The 18,748-nt window shown below is 56.6% G+C and overlaps 1 protein-coding gene across 5 annotated transcripts in view; it reads left to right on the forward strand.

The window, feature by feature from the left end:
• The window catches only part of NPHP4 (nephrocystin 4), a 136,157-nt gene extending 125,601 nt beyond the window's left edge, over window positions 1-10,556 (forward strand). For 2 of the 5 annotated variants that reach the window (XM_081223484.1, XM_081223485.1), the window contains exons 22-31: window positions 498-724; window positions 850-1,036; window positions 1,857-1,940; window positions 5,655-5,811; window positions 6,386-6,471; window positions 7,039-7,124; window positions 8,154-8,325; window positions 8,971-9,150; window positions 9,424-9,567; window positions 10,078-10,556. In XM_081223484.1, the coding sequence (XP_081079610.1) occupies window positions 498-724; window positions 850-1,036; window positions 1,857-1,940; window positions 5,655-5,811; window positions 6,386-6,471; window positions 7,039-7,124; window positions 8,154-8,325; window positions 8,971-9,150; window positions 9,424-9,567; window positions 10,078-10,218 (1,464 nt within the window). In that variant the 3' untranslated portion in view covers window positions 10,219-10,556. Of the gene's footprint in view, window positions 1-497; window positions 725-849; window positions 1,037-1,856; window positions 1,941-5,654; window positions 5,812-6,385; window positions 6,476-7,038; window positions 7,129-8,153; window positions 8,326-8,970; window positions 9,151-9,423; window positions 9,568-10,077 lie in introns of those variants that run through there. The other 3 variants (XM_081223486.1, XM_081223487.1, XM_081223488.1) reach the window with 3 other exon arrangements.
• Window positions 10,557-18,748: the final 8,192 nt, after the last annotated feature.

Here is an 18,748-nt window from a genome sequence, read left to right on the forward strand (position 1 = left end):
CTGAGCCCACCAAGGCAGCGTGCCTGGGTCTGGACCCTGGCCCAGCTTGCGGTCAGTCAGGCCTGGCCACAGCCCCTCCTGGGGACTCTGCTCGCAGACAGGACTCCCGCTGTCACGCCAGAGGCCTGGCCGGTGAGCCGGTCACCCGGCTTAGTTTGGGGACCATTCTTTCCTCTTTTATTGGTAGCTTCTGCTCTTAATTCCCACTGTGCCCAGGTGGGTGGTTGGAGTCTTGGGGGCATGCGGGCAGAGCCCGCCTTCCATGGGTACATCATCTGTGGGCAGAGGGAAGCCGGGGTGCTGCAGACGGGCAGCCCCATTCCCTGTCCCCCAGAGCTGTAGGTGGCCAGTCCCAACTGACCCCATGTCGGTGGTGGTGGGATGGTGATTCCAAGGAGATGTGGTGTTTGGGGCGGGTGGGGAAGAGGCCAGAGAACAGCCCCCAAGCAGCAGGGCGCCCCGGGACTGTGGCCCCGCTTTGGCCCCTGTGTCCACAGGCCCAGCAGAGCATCCGTGCCCGGCACGCTCGGGACCTGCAGCTCATCGCCGCCTACCGGGAGCGCACCAAGGCCGAGAGCATCGCCAGCGCGCTGAGCATGGCCGTCACCACACGGCACACTATCCGTGCCACGCTGGGCGCCGCTGAGTTCTTTGAATTCGCTCTCAGGAACCCCGACAACACGCAGCACACTGTGACCATCGCGATCGACAGCGCTGAGCTCAGGTGGGAGGGTGGGGCGCCCCCTCGGGCCCCCAGCCCCGCCCGAAAGCCAAGCTGGTCTCGCCCTCGCGGGTCCTGGGGCCGACCGGGAAGGACGCTGTGCCCAGCGCCGTCTCCCGTCCCTCCAGCCTCATCCTGGACGGTCGGGAGTGGCGGTACTTCAAAGACCTGGTCGGCCTGCACACGCCCCTGGAAGAGGACATGTTCCACCCGCGGGGCAGCCCGGTCCCCCAGCTCTTCCTGCGCCCCCGGGAAACGGTCCACATCCCCTTCAAGTTCCAGACCTTCTCTGCGGGTCCGCGGGCCTCGGCGCAGGTGGGGAGGGCCATTCTTCCCGTGCCGAGGGGGCTGGCTGGGCACCGGGGAAGCCCATTTGCCAAGTAACATGGGAGATGGGGGGCCTCCTCCCGTGCGGTGGGAGGGTTAGCCTTCGGCCGTCCCCTGCCCCACCTGCCCCTCCACACGTCCTGGCACCTACGCTGTGCCCAGCGGCCCCGTGGTTCACCTGGGCTCAGGAAAGGCTGGACCACCTCCTCTTCATTCTCTTTGCTAAATTGGTAAAAGAGCCTTTCTTAAACCTCAGAAGACCCAGTATTTCCTAAACTCCCCAGTTACTGCTGTTTGCCCACTTCTCACGTAGCGTTTGCTCCCCAACGTGAACCGCAGAGACTCTGGGGTTTCACGTCAGGGTGTGAGCGAGCGCGTGCTCTGGTAGGGCGGACGCGGCGTGCACGTTTCTTCCTGTCCTTGTGAGGTCAGCTCTGTAGGGCAGTGGTCACTGAGATGGGCGTGAGAGGCTCACAGCTTTCAGTGCAGGCTCTTTGGATGCACTTTTGGGGCAAGAGGTCATCAGGACCGTGATGAAGGTGCCAGACCTCTGGCTTCAGGTGGAGCTGGGTTACGGGACCTGACCCGCCCCACCCCACAGCTCACACGGCCTCCGCTTCCTCTTTGGGGCTGTGGGCCGGTTAATAACAGCAGCCGCCTGGGGTCCACTCTGAGTGTAAACGACACCCCGGAGCCCTGGGCCCAGGGCGGCTGCCATTCCTACAGGTAGAGGCCCCACTGGTAGGAAGAAGTGCCTGTCACCCTGGGCCTCCGTCTCATGACCCGGGGGCTCCCTGGTTTCTCGCAGGCCTCTGCTGAGCTGAGACTCGAGAAGGACATGGACGCTGGGTCACCTTGTAAGTCCAGCACGATGCCCACGAAACACGCCAAGGTAGGGGGCCAGACCACCCATCTGATGTTCCGAGGTCTTGCAGTGCCGACCAGGGGTCTTGTGAGAGGACCAGGTGAAGCGCGTCATGGGTTCTGCTGTTTGTTACTTCTGGTAAATAGGACTCAGTCCCATTGCCACCTCAGGGGCGGCTTGTTTGCAGGGCACACTTTTCAACCCCCTGCCTGCTGATGGGATATCCTTAGGGGAGGTTGCACACTGTCGTTTTGTAGGAATTTCTGAAGTTTTCTTGTTGTTTGTTTGTTTGGTAGACGGATGCCTTTTATAGGAGGTTGAAAGTAAAAACAGAAACACTTTTATCCTCCGCCCGCACCCCCCAGGACAGATTTCGATGCAGTCGCAGACTGAGGGCCTGGCAGCCCTGTGTCCACAGCCCCATCCTCGGGGGAGATTTGCTGTGTTTTATTTAAATGTGGAGCTGCAGCTTTGCCTTTGTCTAAGGGATATGTCGGCTCTTTATTTAGGGCTATAAGTTAAATCAGAGAGGCTAATACGCTTTTCCTTACATGAGTTTGGAGTTTTAAAACAAATCCCAGACATCTTATTCAGCGTGTATCTCTAACAGATGAGGACTTAAAAAAAAAAAAAAAAAAAAACCCGGCTACGTGACATCACTGCCCCCAAATTAGTAATAAATCCTCAGGATGGCCCGATGTCCAGTCCATGCTGGTCACTCATCTTATCACGGTCGGTTTGTGGGAGTTGGGGCCCACTGTCCTCGATGCTCTGTCTGTGGAGACGCTGGGTATGGGCCAGCCTCTGTGGGCCAACCACGGCTTCACATGCAGAGGCCACGGCGGGTGGCTGTTCATGGTGGCCGACGTGTCCGCTAAGGATCCACTGCCCACATCCGTTATCCCACCAGGTGGAAAACAGTGAAATCCTCTCACTGTTCTTGTACTTACTTGCTGTGACTCTTCTATAAACAGGAGCTTTCCCCCATCAGCCATTTGGTTACCCTGGATATACTGATACTTAATACCGGAAGTTCAGGATAAATGTTGGGTTCTTTCCCTTTATTTATCAATGGTAAAACTAATGAGTTGTGCCCTGGGAACATCCAAAGGTGGTCAGTTTTTTGGGGGTCTTATTATGAACTCGTGGTTTTATATTTGCTGTGTGGCAAGCACTGGGCTGTAAAACTGTCCTCTCTCTGGCCACGGCCATACCTTTCAAGTCAGCGCCTGTGCCTTTTTTTGTTAAACGACTCTTTATTTTGAAATGTTCTCAAACTTAGACAAAAGTTATAAGAATAGTGCAAAGAGTTCTCATGAATTATTTACCCAGATTTCCCAGTCGTTGACATTTTACATTTGCCTTATCATTCTGTGTCTATATTTATCCTTATTTTTTTCTGAACAATTTGAGAATAAGCTATGGACAAACTGCCCCATTGTTCCATGAAACTTAGAGCTCCTATGTCCTGAAAATAAGGACACTCTGTTCCATAACCACAGTAGAACCGGGGAAATCAGGAAATTGGTACTGGTACAATCTCATCACAGACCCCGCTTGCACTTTACCAAATATCCCGACACTGGATCCCTCACCCACCCAGGGTCCCACGGTGCGTCTGGTGGTCCCGGCCTCAGTACTTTTGACGTGCACAGGTCATTTCTGCTACCTGCCGCTTAGTCTGGGTGTGTCTGGTGTTTGCTCATCAGTGGTTTCAGGCCGTGCATTCAGGGCAGGAAAAGCACAGACGTTTTGCTGTGTTCTTCTCAGAACCTCTTACTGGAAGGGTCACAATGTTGATTTGCTCTATTACCAGTGATGTTAATTTAACTCTCTTATTTGGTTAAGATGGTGTCTGCCAGGCTCCTTCAATGTAAAATTAATTAAGAAGTATTTTATAGTTGATAATTAGAAAGTAATGGGTAAGTATTTTGTCGGGAGATATTCAGGCTCTGTAAATATCCTGCTCCCCAGTCAACTTCTGCTGCTAGTTTTAATATCCGCTGATGCTTCTTTTTTTTCTTAAACTGAAGTATAGCTGATTTACAGTGTTGTGCCAGTCTCTGCTGTACAGCAAAGTGACCCAGTTACACACAGAGACATTCTTTTTAAACTTTCTTCACTGACGATTCTTGCAGGATGGTTGCCCATTGGTGACTTTCAGATTTCATCATTCCTTTCATGTTCTAAGTGAGGCAGCACTTGGCCTTCATCCGTTCGTTCCTGAAATTTGTTTGTCACCATTATGGACCGTGAATTCCTGTTTCATTCAGTGGGTTGTAATTTGTTCCTGTCTTTCTTTGTTTTGCTGCTCACATTGTCCCTGGTCCACTGGTGGCTTCGGCTTCAAGCTGGCGCCTCTGTCCTTTTGACATGTCCCTGTCATTCTTGGAGCACTTCCTTCGTGCCTGGCACACAAGACGTTCCAGAGTCAGCTTACATTTTCCTGCTCCATTTCTGGAATCAGCCGTTTATCTAAGGCTTCTTTTAGTGGCGAGTGGTGTTTAGAAACTAAAGTCTGGGTGCTCAGCGTGCTCATTACGCCTGGGGTGCCCTTGCTTCCGGTGCTTCTGAGCAGAGAGAGCTCAGGAGTGTATGTCTGTGTGTGTGTCTGTGTGTGTCTATGTGCACGACCGCTAAATAAATGGTCGGTCATTGTGGAGTTGAAGTCCCAGCGTAGCGGTGAAATTCCGGCAGGAGTGTCAGGGCACAGCTGCCGGGGATGAGGGTGCAGTGGTGGGGCTCGCCTCCCAGCAGATGTGGGAAGAGACGTGCAGGGCAGTGGCTTTCAGGTGATGCTCCAAGAAGGCAGAACCAACACTGTGGGTCGCTTAAAGACCCAAAGAGGGGAGAATGGTGAAGAAAAACAGGGGACGGTGATCACGAGTTCAGGAGGGGCTCTCTGGGGCGGACGGGCAGGGTGCTGAGGGCGCAGAGAGTGAGCAGCGTGCACCGCATGCCTGTTCCAAGCCCATGTGGCCTCGTGGGTGGCTGCCCAGTTGTAATTTGTCCAGTTACACATCTAAAAGATTTCATAATAAAACTCACCAAAGTGGAAGAGCGTCCTTTCCCACGTGGAAGGTTTGTCTGGGGGCCCGAGCTTGGCGCCGACCTATGTGGGAAGGTTGCTCCGCCTTGGGGTTGGCCATGTGCCGCCCTCTGTCCTGGGCCCCGAGAGCTCACGGGGCTGGCCGAGTCCTGGAATAAAGACACCGGCTCCACCGTGTTCCCCATTAGGACCTGTATTAGACAAATTTTTTTAGTAAGTCACTTTTTTTTTAAAGGAAGTTTGTATTTCTGGCCCTTTGGGTTTAGGCACAGCCCCCTTTTACCATCTGGGGGACGTGCTCCGCTCCCACCCACGAGGAACTGGTGAGGTTAGTGTCCAGATCCTTGCAGAACGACTTCCCAGCCTGCAGGCAGCGGGTGTGTCAGCGGGGGAGTCGGGGCTGCGGACCTTTCTCGCTGGTCTTCTTGGCACGTCCCTCCCCTCCGGGAAGTGGCAGGAGTGGCATCTGTGCGTGGTCTGAGCATGTGGACCCTGTGCTGGGCCCGTCCTCGCGGGTGGGCACCTGTGGCTGCAGACCCCGTGCATCTGACCACGCCTGTCCTTCCCACTTCGTGGGTGTGAGCGGACCCCATGGGGCCCCCATCCCTGTCCGTCCAGGGAGGCGCCGTGCACGCAGCTGCCCACAAGCCCTCTTGCGGGTCCTGATGCCGTGCCACCTGCTCTCCCGGCAGGTTCTGTTCCGCTCAGGCAACGGCACGCCTCTCGCCGTGCTCTGCCTGACCGTGGAGCTGCAGCCCCACGTGGTGGACCAGGTCTTCCGCTTCTACCACCCGGAGCTCACCTTCCTGAAGAAGGCCATCCGCCTGCTGCCCTGGCACACGCTTCCAGGCAGGTCCCGCTGTCCCCACGGCTGGCATTTGGCAGGTTCAACAGGTGGAAAAGGCTTCTCCCCAAGGGCGACACGTGGTGTCCTTACGTCATCCTGCGATGCTCTGTAACAACACAGGGCACAGCTGTAAATTCTGCCACTTGCCTCAGTCGTTTGATCGTTTGACATGGTGACCTTCTCACCTCCTCTGAGATGACAGGCGCCCTTGGCAGGTGGATTCCATTCTGAAATCCACAGCCCTGGGAAGGTTGCCCGGCCTCGGGTGTCAGGCTCTGCTCTGCCCTCAGTCCTGGGCCTGGAGAGCTCTCCGGGCTCCCCTCCACCTGCAGATTCATTTCCAGCTGGTGCCTTTAGAACAGATCCGAGCCTTTTACATCTGGCACTGGCTCCATGGCACCCCCGCTTCCTTTTGGTTAGTCTCTTGGGGTGAGTCCCCGGGGAGGCGGCTCGGAACGGAAGGGCCAGTGTCCACGCAGGCGGCAGTGTCCATCCCGCGGGCAGGTTTCATTGAACCCCTGTGATGGCCCAGGCTTTCGGGAAAAGACATTTGTTGTGTGATATATTCCACTCCAGGTGCTCCCGTGGGGATGCCCGGTGAGGACCCCCCGGTCTACGTGCGCTGTAGTGACCCGAATGTCATTTGCGAGACCCAGAACGTGGTGAGTTCTGTAGCGCCCTCCCGGGAAAATCCTTCCCCGCCAGGTCCCGCCCACCACCTGCACCCCTGGTCTGCAGCCTCTTCATTTGAGGTTTTTGCTTAAGTGGTTTCTTTCTAAGATGCTGAAGGGCTACTTTGACGTCCTCATGAGAACCTAATGAATGAGTTTTCATGTTTTCTGCTATAGCAGATCACTGCCTTGATTATCTGAATGTAAATTTAAAAAAAAGTCATGAGGCAAACTGAAGAAAGTGAGTGGTGATTAAGGCACTTATTAATTGCCTTTGTGTAAGGATAACGGCCATAATCATTGTATGATTGGTTAGGAAACTGGGTAAAATCTCCTGCAGAATATAATCATTAAACTCAATATGAAATCAAGAAGTTAATGATTTTTCTCTTTTGTAGTGACAAAAACAGTGAATTCTGACGAGTACAGAAAATGAAAAACGTGTTGGGGGAGGGGGCCTGGTTCACACCTGCGTTTGCTTCCTGCGGACTTGGGGGCCTGGGGTCAGAGCAGACAGGCAGTAGTGTGGCCGTGATGTGCCCCCCCCCCGTCTGGCAGGGCCCCGGGGAGCCACGAGATGTGTTCCTGAAGGTGGCCAGTGGTCCCAGCCCGGAGATCAAAGACTTCTTTGTCACCATTTACGCGTGAGTACGTGGGCCCTGGTGGTCTGGAGCGGGGAGAAGGCGGTGAGGAGGCAGGCTGGGGACTGCTGGTGGCCCTGGAAGTGGGCCAGCCCTGGCTGCCTCTAAACTTGTGACGGCGGTGGGGGCCATCAGGCCTCTGGCCACATGAAGTGAGGTTCTCAGACTGGCCGGGCTCTTGAAAGGGCGCCTCTGCTCAGAGCGGCACCACAGCCTAAGGGACACATCGGGAGCCCAGCCGGGAGAGAAACTCGAGGCTGCTTCTGCCCCAGCACAGTGCCAGGACGGCCCAGGCAGCCCTTGTCCCTGGGGTCCCCTCCCCGAGTCCGAGGGAATGCAGACGGCGGTCCTGCCCAGGCCCCCCAAGGGGAGGTGGAAGGTGGCATCATTTCCTTTGATGCCCGAGGACTGGGTGAAATGACCCCAGTCCCTTTACCTTTTCCTCTAAGTTGTATCTCCCAGCCCTCGAGACCCTGTAAAACCGGTGCAGGCTGGAGGGTTTGGTGCAGCCCGCCTGGGAACGGGCGGGGGTCTCCTCTGCTGAGTGCCCACCCAGCTGAGGGGCAGCACCAGGCCTGCACCTGCTGTGTGGTGGCCACAGACTGTTGTCCTGACGGCCCGTGGGCAGGTGATGCTGAGCCTCATTTACAACCAAGGGTCAGTGTCCTTGGGCACCAGGCAGCTAATGCGGGCCCCAGGCTCAGGCCCACGTGACCTCCAAGCCCACGTTCTCATCCATGCTGTGCTGCCCATGGACATTGCTCCAGGCCTGGTTTGGGATTAAGCTGGCCTAGGTGCACATCTGCAGAAGCCCACTTTGCCATGCCTCCAGAGTATCTGTTCAGGGTCAAAGTCACGCAGAGGCCGCAGCCCCGCCTGAGAGCTTCCACCTCGGAGGGAAGGTGGCTGAAGGGGTGACGGCGGCTGGACCCCAGCCCGCCCTCCTGGCCGCCTTTTCAGCCTCCTCGGGGCTCCTCCCCCACGGTTGGTGTACTGCCCTCGCCCCACCGTGAGTGGCTTCTGCCCGCACAGGGACCGCTGGCTGGCGACGCCCGTCCAGACCTGGCAGGTCCACCTCCACTCCCTGCAGCGCGTGGACGTCTCCTGCGTCACAGGCCAGCGGACCCGCCTGGCCCTTGTCCTTCGGGGGATGCAGACAGTTAGGAAAGTGAAGGCTTTCAGCTCCCACCCCCAGGAGCTGACGGTATGGCCTTCGGCGGGGGTGCGTGGGGTTGGCTGTTGGGTTTCGCGGGTGTCCCCTGGCCCCTCCCCACCCTTGCCCACCCCGGGGAGGGGGTGGGAGCTGGGCTGCGGCCTGGTGGTCGGTCCTGAAGACTTTGATAGAGTCTTCATTCAGATCCCCTTTATGAGATGTGCCGTCGTGGGATGAGAGACACGTAAGCCCTGAAGGAGAATTTGTAGAATTGTTGGGAGGTAAATGTTAACAGTTACTCTGGAATCAGTGCAGCTGCAACCGTACGTCTGGATAACGAGGGTGACGCGGACGCCCTGCCAGCAGGCCGGGGTTCAGAGCTGGGGCTGGCTAAGCCCTGTCTCTCCTGAGGCCGCTCTGACACTGAGGGGGTCGCGCTGTGTAGGAGGGGACTCGCCCCGCACAGATGGGGACACAGACTGTGACCCGCAGGCGTGGGTGCTGGTGGTGAGGTCCGGTCTGGCCTCAGATCGGGCCTTCTTACCTCTGATCCCACGGAGGCCAGGGGACCTCCCGCCCGGCGCAGGGGTTCCCCTGGGACCCTCTCAGCCCCTGGGCTGCGTGCCCAGGAAACCCCTCGTCTGCATGACTCGAGGGGCGGCCTCCCGACCTGCTTCTCCTCTGTTGTTCCTGAAGACGGACCCCAAAGGCGTCTTCGTGCTGACCCCTCACGGGGTGCAGGACCTGCACGTGGGCGTGAGGCCCCGCAGGGCGGGCAGCCGCTTCGTGCACCTCAACCTGGTCGACGTGGATGCCCACCAGCTGGTGGCCTCGTGGCTCGTGTGCCTCTCCTGCCGCCCACCCCTCATCTCCAAGGTCTGACGTGAGGCGCGCGTGGGCCACGCGGTTTGGGTGGTGTGTCCTGCGACCTGGCCTGCCCAGATCCAGGCCGGCGTTTCCTCCTCCCGGCCCCTCTGGCTGGGGGCCTGGGGGGTGGGTGTTTCCTCCTGTACCGTGAGCCCCTCGACCGGGAACTCGGGGGGCTTGTCTGCCGTATTTATTCAGCGTCTGGGGCCCAGGAGCACAGGGCGGGCTTGGGAAGAGGTGGCTGGAGAAGGAGCCCGGGGCCAACTCCTGCCCCCCCCACAGGCCTTTGAGATCACACTGCCTGCCGGGGGCGGGAAGGGTGCCAACAAGCGCATCACCTACACCAACCCCTACCCCTCCCCGAGGGCCTACCGCCTGCACAGCGACCACCCCCGCCTGCTGCAGTTCAAGGAGAACGCCTTCCAGGTGCGGCTGCACAGGGCGGGGGGCCGGGACCCTGCCTTGGGGGCGTCAGCAAGTCCTGGGGGAGAACGGCCTGTGGCCCGAGTGAGGCGCTTGCGGCCCCCAGGGGCACCCTCTGCTGAACTCTGCCCGGGCCTCTGACCCAGCACCCAGGCCCCGGCGGGGCAGCCCTGGGGGCGGCCTTCCCTGCAGTTTTGCAACAGTTTTATCCAGACTGCCTGGCGAGTTAGGCCTTTATCTCCTGTGACTCTTTCAGGGAAAGTGAGCAGCGGTGGGCGGACCCGGGTCTGTCCCTCGCTGGAGGGTGTAGTGACGCGTCTCCCCGGGGCTTTGGGAGGAGCAGCCGTGAGGGCTTTGACAGTAACGCTGGGAAACTTGGTTCAGAGCATGAGTGTATGTTCCGGGGCCTGCGAGCCTGGGGGATGTGTGTTTGCCTGCGTGGTGGAAGCGGCTGGAAGAGAGAGAGAGGGGGGTCGGCAGGGTGGGCGCTAGGACGGCGATGCTTCTTCCCAGGTCGGGGGAGGCGAGACCTACACCATCGGCCTGCGGTTTGCGTCCCGTCAGAAGGCCGGGGAGGAGGAGATTCTGATTTACATCAATGACCACGAAGACAAAAACGAGGAGACGTTTTGCGTGAAGGTCATCTACCAGTGAAGGAGCGGCAGGGGCCGTCCTGCCGCTGTGTCCTGCCGCTGTTCGGGGTCAGGCTCCTGTCCCGGAGCTCGGCACCGTGGACTTGGCCGGGGCGGGGTGGGGGGTCGCTGTGCCCCTAGCCGTTTGCGGTGCTCCTACCCAGTCAGGCTGCTGCCAGTACCAACCGTGTAGCAGCCCCACGGGAGTCCTGACCGTGAACGTGCGCACCCGGTGTACCCGGGGCCCGTTTCTCTCTGCGGCACACGGGGGATTGTCACCGTCTGTGACGTTAGGATTTACTGTCAGCAAAATGTATTGTCTGAATCATTTTAAATGATAAAATTATGTTTTTAAACTGAGTTTTATACAAACACTGTATTATTTGCCATGTAATGTTTTTTATGCTGGTATTATTTCACATCTTTTAAAAAAGTTGTACGAAATACTAAATTTTTACACGTTTTCTCTTTGGGCAGTTTTCTTGAGCGTTTTCTGCTGTTTTCACCATTGTCAGAGTTTTCTACCTGCAGCATAAGCTTCCCTTTCCCTGGGGATGACATTGCCGAGGGACAGGCAGGTGGCCCATGGTTTGTGGCCTCTGGGAGAGTCTGCTTAGTCCTGACCCGAGGGGAGGGCAGCTCTGACCCCTGCTTCTGTTGTCACCTCTCCTGCTTTGATTCTGGTCCCCCTGCCTCCCTTTGTAAGGCCGCCGTGATGACATTGGACTTACCTGGATGATCCAGGACAACCGTTCCGTCTCAAGATCCTTAACTCCATCCCCTTTACCAGGGATCAGGTCAGGCCGGCGGGGAGGGGGCATTGTACCGCCCACCCCCATCCTGTTGGCCAGAACCTAGTCACTTGGCCACACCCAGCTCCGAGGGGTCTCAGAAACGTTGTCTTTCTTCCAGGCGGTCGTGTGTCCAGGTGTCTTTGGGGGATGGTATCCCTAGCGGGGGGAGGGGGTGGGGGAAGGTTTAGCAGGGCAGCCAGTCACCTTTGCCCCAGCGCTGCTGGTGGGGATGGTGAGAAGTGGCCGGACGGGGAGCATCCCAGGGATGGAATCGGCAGGGTAGGTGACGGATTAGGGCTTAGAAACAGAAACTTTACCCCGGGGCCCATCTGTCTGTTGTGCGGATGTCCCTGTTGTCTTTTCAAGGGCGGCCTCTGCGTTTTGCATGCCTGCCGTGCGCACAGCAATATCTCAGCTCATCCACGCCCCGGGCCACTCTGGGCCCAGGCCCCGCCACCAGGGACCAGGCCCCGGTGGGGAGTGTGTTTTAGGAAGAAAGGCAGTTCTGGAGCCTAGTTGCTTGCTGTCCTGGGGGCACGCGGTGTGGGGGGGAGGTGGGCAGGGGACGCTTCACTTTCATCTCCTCCCACTTCCAGATGCTTCCAAGAGCCGGGAAATCTAGGGGCCGCTGCTCCTCCTAGAGGCAGATCTGCTGGGAGCGCACTTCACCCACACACAGAGGTGGGACCTCAGCAGCTTCCTTACCCCACGTCTAGTCTACAAGGCAGACACTGCAGTGGGGGCCGTTCAGGCCTTTCTGTAGCTCAGGCCACTGTCCCCAGCGAGCTGTGCTGAGGGGCCGGCAGCAGCCCTGCCCTGGCTGGAGGTGGGGTCGGGGGCGCCCCTCCCCACTGCGCCCGGGGGGCCTGCAAGCTGCAGGTGCAGGAGCTGGGGGTGGCGGGGCGCTCGAGGAAGCAGCGGCCGGCCTTGGCGAGAGAGAGGCCATCAGCCAGGGATGCCCGTTCTCTGGCCCTCACTCCCTCGTTAGTTCATTCTTTCATCCATCCGACCTTGGCTGTGGGCACTCCTCCGGGCTCTGTTTGTGCAGGAGGTGCGGACACTGTGGTGCCCTGAGACGGACACCTTCCCTGCCCCAGGTCAGGAGCTGACTTCCTAGGGGAGCTCAGACGATAAAAAGTGGGTACAACGTAGATGGTCGGCCGGGTGGTGATAAAGTCTGTAAGGGGAAAAGCAGGAGCAGGGCGTGGAGCGAGTTGATATCAGAAGGAGGGGACTGAGCGGGTGGCGGGTGAGAAGGGAACAGGAAGGGGTGTAGGGGCCGGGGCAGGTCTCGGGCTTGTGGGCTGCAGGCTGATTCTCGGGTGATGCAGGGGTGACGGGGCTGGGGTGGACAGGTGCCTCGCCTCAGGACCAGCAGCGGGGGCCACATTAGTGACCCGCCTTCCCCAGTGGCCACCGCGTCAGCGCCATGGGGGCTGGTGAAGCTGGGCTCAGCTGGGTCGGGGGGCGTTGGGGGGTGTCCGTGCTTTTTTAAGTCAGAAAAGCAGGTTCTCTACACACAGAGGGTCTTCCCCTTTGCCCTTTTCCCCGTCCCCTCCTCCAAATGCCCTCCCCCAGGGGAATGTGGCCCTCTGGTCACTCTGGCATGCACACCCCTCTCTTCTTGGGCGCCGGTGAGGATTTGAAGCCCCTCCTGGGAGTGAGAATCGGGCACAAGATGGGGGCTTGTGCTTGTCAAAATTTATGCCATTCTGAGCGTTTTTTTCTTCCCTTTCTTTTTCCTTTTTTTTTTCTTTTCTCACAAAAAAGAGATTTAAAAAATTATATTTATTTATTATTTATTTATCTTGTCTGCACGGGTCTCAGTTGTGGCACACGGGCTCTTAGTTGCAGCGTGTGGGATCTAGTTCACCGACCAGGGATGGAACCTGGGCCCCCTGCACTGGGAGCACAGAGTCTTACCCACTGGACCCCCAGGGAAGTCCTGAGAGATTTCTTTTGCGATAAATTTTCAGTGTTAAATAAAAGCCATGGCTGTGATCCGCCGTCTTGGGGCTCTTCTGCTGGGGCCCAAAGCCCAGCTCAAGTTCACTGTGCCCTCTGGGTTGCAAAACACGGGCCTTCCTCCTTCCTTTATGAACCTGAGGTGTCCTGCCCCGACGCCCTAGACGTGGACTAGTATTTTCATCTAACTTCTGACTTCCTGGTGGTCAGTTCCCTGGTCCAGCTGGCATGTGCAGAAGCGCCAGGTGATTTACACGAGAAAGCAGGGGCCCAGCCCCCTCCTCGGGTGGATCTGCCGTAAGGGCTGGGAGCCGCTGCTTCTCCTGCACAAAGATGCACCATCTTTCAAAGGGAACCTTATCATTTCCATCAAGGGCATTTTTTAGCGTTAGTATTTTATTTCTTCCCTCCTGCCCCTCCTCCTCCCACCCCGGCCGAAAGCTGCTTTTAACTAAATGGAGTCAAATGAAAGCCAGATTAGCTGCTTTGCTTTGCTCATGTCTGATAATGATTTAATGCTATGTTTTTCTCTATTTAGAAATAAATTAAGGCACCTTTTAAAATTGTTGCCTCAGGTTCGAAGAGATTGGGGAAAACAACCGTTCTGTTTCCTTAGCAACCTTTCTTCCTCCCAGTGGAGAAGGTTGGGGTGTATGCAGCTCTAACCCCCAACAATCTGGACGTAGTGGTTTTAGTTTTATTTTCAGGGATGTGTGCTGAGACCTTTACAAAGAAAGAGCAGGAGAGGAGGGGAGGGAGGGAAACAGCCAGTGGCCTCGAGAAGTCGTTCAAGTGCGTCCGTGTCTGGTGTGACTTGAGCACCGTGGGGTCTCCCTGGTCCCGTGTGGGACGCTGCCCTTGAGTCTGGGGGACAGACAATGAATCCAGAGGCCCTTCCTGCTGGTGGAGGGGGCGGAGCTCCACATACAGTCAAAACCTTGTCATTGGGACACGTCTGCTGGCGTGCCACCTGGGCCCCCATGGCTCTCCTGATGCCACAGCAAAGCCAGGGCTGAGCTGGTCGGCGGGGGGGGCTGTGCAGGGCCAAAGGAGCCTGCTCTCCATGTCGGGGAAGGCCCTCCTTGGGGCAGCCAGCCATGTGTCATCGGTGCCACCACACTGCTCCTTGCCTGTCCAAGGCTGTTTGGGAGGCCCTGAATGCCAAGTGCAAGTCAGAGAGTGATCTAGTGTCCCCACAAAATCCATGTCCACCCAGAACCTCAGAATGTGACCTTATTTGGGAACAAGGCCTTTGCAGATGTCCTTACGGTAAGGATCGAGATGGAGTCATATTGGGACCATTAGGGTGGTCCCTAAATCCAGTGAGTGTCCTTTAGGAGACAGAAGAGGACACACAGAGAAGGTCATACAATGGTGGAGGCAAAGATTGGGGTGATGTGTCTGCTGGTCGAGGACCACCAAGGATTGCTGGGAGCCAGCAGCACCTAGGACAGGGGCCTGGGACCTGTTCTCGCTCAGAGCCGCCAGAAGGACCTCTGGCCTCCAGAGCTGCGGGAGAATATACTTCTGTTGGATTAGGCCACCTGGTCACTTGTGATGGCAGCCCCAGGGGTCTTAAATATCCATGTAACCAGCGAATCAAGATTTCTGGTCCTTGGGAGGGAGGGCCAGGTATAAATCTAAAGTGTGACCTGTAGACAGGGCGACCTTTGCTGTGTGTGGCCGTCCCCCGGGCAGAGGTGCCTTCCTGCAGCAGCGGGGCCGCTCGGAGGAGCCGCGTCAGCCTCGAGTGTCTGTCATCTTGGTTGTCAGATCCCGAATTGATCTGTGAATCAAGGCTCTAAAGATACATTTCATCGCAAGAATTCAACCTTGAAATAATCACACACCAAAGTGATGAGTCCGTCTCCAAGAGGCAAAGTCACTAAGACGAGTGTTCTAACGACACTTAAGGGAAAGGAACAGGCAGAACGGCCCCCTTGCCCCCCAAAAGCTGATGTGCCTGAGGCTCAGACGGGACACCCAGGTCGGAATGGGTGTGAGGCCGGTGGGAAGGGCTGAGGTCACCAAGGCCTGGCAAGGGCCCCGGGCTGCAGGCGACTCTGTCCTTCTAGATCTCTCCCTCTGCTGCTCTTCGGCTTCTCGCGGCCTCCAGCCTTCAGTGGGTGAGACAGAGGCGGGAATCCTGCAGAGGCCGCGGGCCCTGAACTCTCTCTCGGCTCCGTCCGCCCTCTCCCTCACCTTGGCTGGGCAGTGGGTATGGTCAGAACTCGGGTCCAGAAGGGCCTGAATCCTGGCTCAGCCGTGACCTGCTTCTGTGGCCGCTCGGGGGTGACTTCTTCTCCTGTGTGAGGTGGGGTCCTCAGTCTCTGTGTGAAGTAGGGTCCTCAATGTCCTGTGTGAGGTGGGGTCTAGGAGCTCCTACCACTTAGAATCTTGTTAGGATCTGGATTTCATGCAGGGGAGGAGCTCAGGTCTAGTGTGATGGCCTCAGGACTGTTCCCAAGCATCGTCCCCATCCCACCAGGCGGCTCTGAGCGCAGTGCCCCCCTTGGGAGCCGTTTTTCCTTCCACTCTGGTTGCGGGCCTGGCTGGGTGACATGCTTTGGCTGTGGCCTGGGGGCTCAGGTTCTGTGGCTGTGTCCCAGAAGGGGCTGCTCTCTCCCTGGGCCCCAGGCTTGGTTGCAGGGAGGGGAGGAGAGGAGAGGAGGATGGATCCTGTCACAGCTGGTGGCCTCTTAGTAGCCTGTTACATTTTGTTCAAATGTTTTTTAGGGCTTCCCTGGTGGCGCAGTGGTTGAGAGTCCGCCTGCTGATGCAGGGGACACGGGTTCGTGCCCCGGTCCGGGAAGATCCCACATGCCGCGGTAGTGGCTAGGTCCGTGAGCCATGGCTGCTGAGCCTGCGCATCCGGAGCCTGTGATACAACAGTGAGAGGCCCACGTACCGCAAAAAAAAAAAAAAAAAAAAAGTTTTTTAGAAGTATGGATTTGAAATGTTTGGTCCTTTTTAAACCAAATATAAACTTTGATCCTTTCTTCCACTTTCCTGGTTAGTGTTGGACTCCAACTCTGGCAGTTGAATGGCGCGGCTCAGAAATGTGATCTCATGAGTCTCTGGAGATACCAGTGCTCCTTTCTGGGTGCCCTGTGCACTCTCTCAGGACCCTCAGATTCCAGATTCCAGATCATCCCTTCTTACACATCCAGGCCAAAGAAAGTGAAGGCGGATTCTTGTGTGTGTAGTTGTCATCGTCCGTGTCTCCCTGAGCTGCACAGCGCTGGGCAGGGCTCGTGGCTTTTCTAGGAGGTCATGAGGGCAGAAGACACACCGTGGGGATGATTGACCCACACCCTGACCTCGCAGCTCACTGGCCTATGTGGCCCCAGTCATTGCTGCCTCCCCACCTGGGTTAGTCACCTGTCCCAACAAGCACCACGGATGGGGCTTAAACAACAGAAATCAGTTCTCTCCAGAAGGCTGGGAGGCCAAGATCAAGGTTTCGGCCAGTTGGTTTCTCCTGAGGCCTCTCCCCTTGTCTTGTGAATGTCTTCTCCCTGCGTCTTCCCACCGTCTGCCTTTGTATTTTTCTATGGCATGATTTTCTCTTCTTGTAAGGACATGAGTCCTGTTGGATTAGGACCCACCCTTAATGGCCTTACTTTACTTAACCACCTCTAAGACCGCATCTCCAAATACAGTCACACGTGGAGGTCCTGAGGGTTAGGACCTCCACAGATGAATTTGGGGGATGTGATTCAGCCCCTGACACAGACCTGTGGCTGCCACCCTCATGCTTACCCCCCTGCCCCCTCTGCGTCTTGCCCCCTTCCCTTGCCTCCTGTTCTCACAGCCCCTTCCTCTCATTACCGCCATACCCTGAAGCCCTGAGACCGCTGGTCATCACAACCGCTGGGCGGAGGCCCCCTCTGTCGGGCCCCCAGGCAGCGGAACAGGGAGACAGGCTCTCAGCCATGCGCTGAGTCTCTCCTATGATCTGTGGCCCTAACTCTCAAATAGGCCTCAGGCAAATGGCCCTACCACACCTTTCTGGTCTGTCTCTCAGAGTCAGAGGGTGGAGGCTGGGTGGTCTGAGAAGACAGGACCTTGCCTCATCCTTCATGCCTCATCCTTCATGGAGGAAAGAGGAGCCACCAGACCAGAGCCTTCCTGTGGTCCCACCGTGATCTGTGACCCGGCCGTGCCCGAGGCGGCCCCCCTCTCGCCTGCCCTGACAGAGGACCAGGTGTCCTGGCCCCCACGGGGGCCCGAATCCCACCCCTCTGACTCCTGAGGGCCTCACTCCTGCCCTTCTGGAACACTCCGCGTGCGGTCATTCTCGGTCACCCATCGTAAACAGAAAAGCCATTTCTTTCTCCGTTCTCCCGGCTCGCTGCCACCCGCTCTGTTCCTCTGGATGGGAAATCTTGCAGCGCTGTCTGTGGCCAGTGTCTGAAGCCTGCCCCCGTCCCCCCGCCATCATCCTCTCTCCTGCTGCACAAGACCTCGCTTTCGAGCTTACCTGTGGCCCCTGTGAAGCCAGGTCCATGGTCACCGTCTGTCCTCTTTGCTCTGGCTGCCTGGCACCGCGGCTCCCCTGCCTGGTCTCCTGGAGTTGGTGGGGGGGGCACATTCTCCTGCTTTTCCTCCAGCCTCTGCCTCCTCCTCAGCCCGGCCTTTGACTGCCACCTGTCCTCAGCCCCTCTGTCCTGGTGGCCGCCTCCTGTCCCATGATTCTGAACAGCATGGTCACGTCTGTCACCCCTCACACCCATATTGTGGCCCTGACATTTTCCAGCACCGCCTCGGGCTGCTGTCTGGGTGGTTCCCAAACCTGCTGCTCCTCTGTTGATGGTTCTCCCAAACTCTGCTCGCTTGGGGTGGCTCCCGTTTCCTGCCAGAACTTCCACTCACCTAGAGGTACTGTACATTCAAGGCCGTTCCCCTGTGATGGGAATCTAGGTGTTCCCAATTTTCCTATAATAAAATGCTGCAATCGATAAGCTTGTACATGTACTTTCATGTTCTGTGAATGTTCTATAGGATTGATCCTACTGTTGGATTTACTGGGTCCCCTAAAAAGTGAAACATCTTTTTATTTTTATTTATTTTATTTTTTCTAAAGGATTAGAAACCACAACGTTGATTATTTATTTAATTATTTATTTGGCCGTGCCGGGTCCGTAGTTGCCACATGCGGGATCTTCACTGCAGCGTGCGGGACCTTTTGGTTCCAGCACGCGGAATCTTTAGTTGCGGCATGTGGGATCTACTACCCTGACCAGGGACTGAACCCAGGCCCCCTGCACTGGGAGCACGGAGTCTTAGCCACTGGACCACTAGCATTTAATAATAGTAATGTTTCCAGCAAAGAACAAACCTGCATTCTACCGTGGGTCGAAGACTGTTTGTGGGCTATTTGGAAAACATTACGTAATGTTTTCCTTAATTAGAATCAATTACGAGACCCTAGTAAAGAAATAAGTCCAAACATGAGATTCTAAGACCTCACACTGTGAAAACATCTTTTCACTTTTAAAGTTAAATGTGTACTTTGTAAAACTATTCAAACAATACCAAAGAGTATAAAATAAAAATTTAAACATTCTCTCTTCCCCCCACAGCTTCCAGTAACACTTCCCAGAGGAAACTACTGTTTCTCTTGGATCCTTCTAGAATATGTTTATGCATTTTAGTGCATAAATAGGTGTACTTTTACTTGCACGTGGGATAACATTCTTTTTGCTCTCTTACTTCTGTATCCTGGCGATCTTTTCAAAATGTAACATACAGATCTTGCTGAGTCGTTTGTATTGACTTCTTGCTAATGTC

The sequence above is a fragment of the Mesoplodon bidens genome, assembly GCF_964165515.1.
Source record: "Mesoplodon bidens genome assembly, chromosome: 2".
NCBI lineage: Eukaryota > Metazoa > Chordata > Mammalia > Artiodactyla > Ziphiidae > Mesoplodon > Mesoplodon bidens.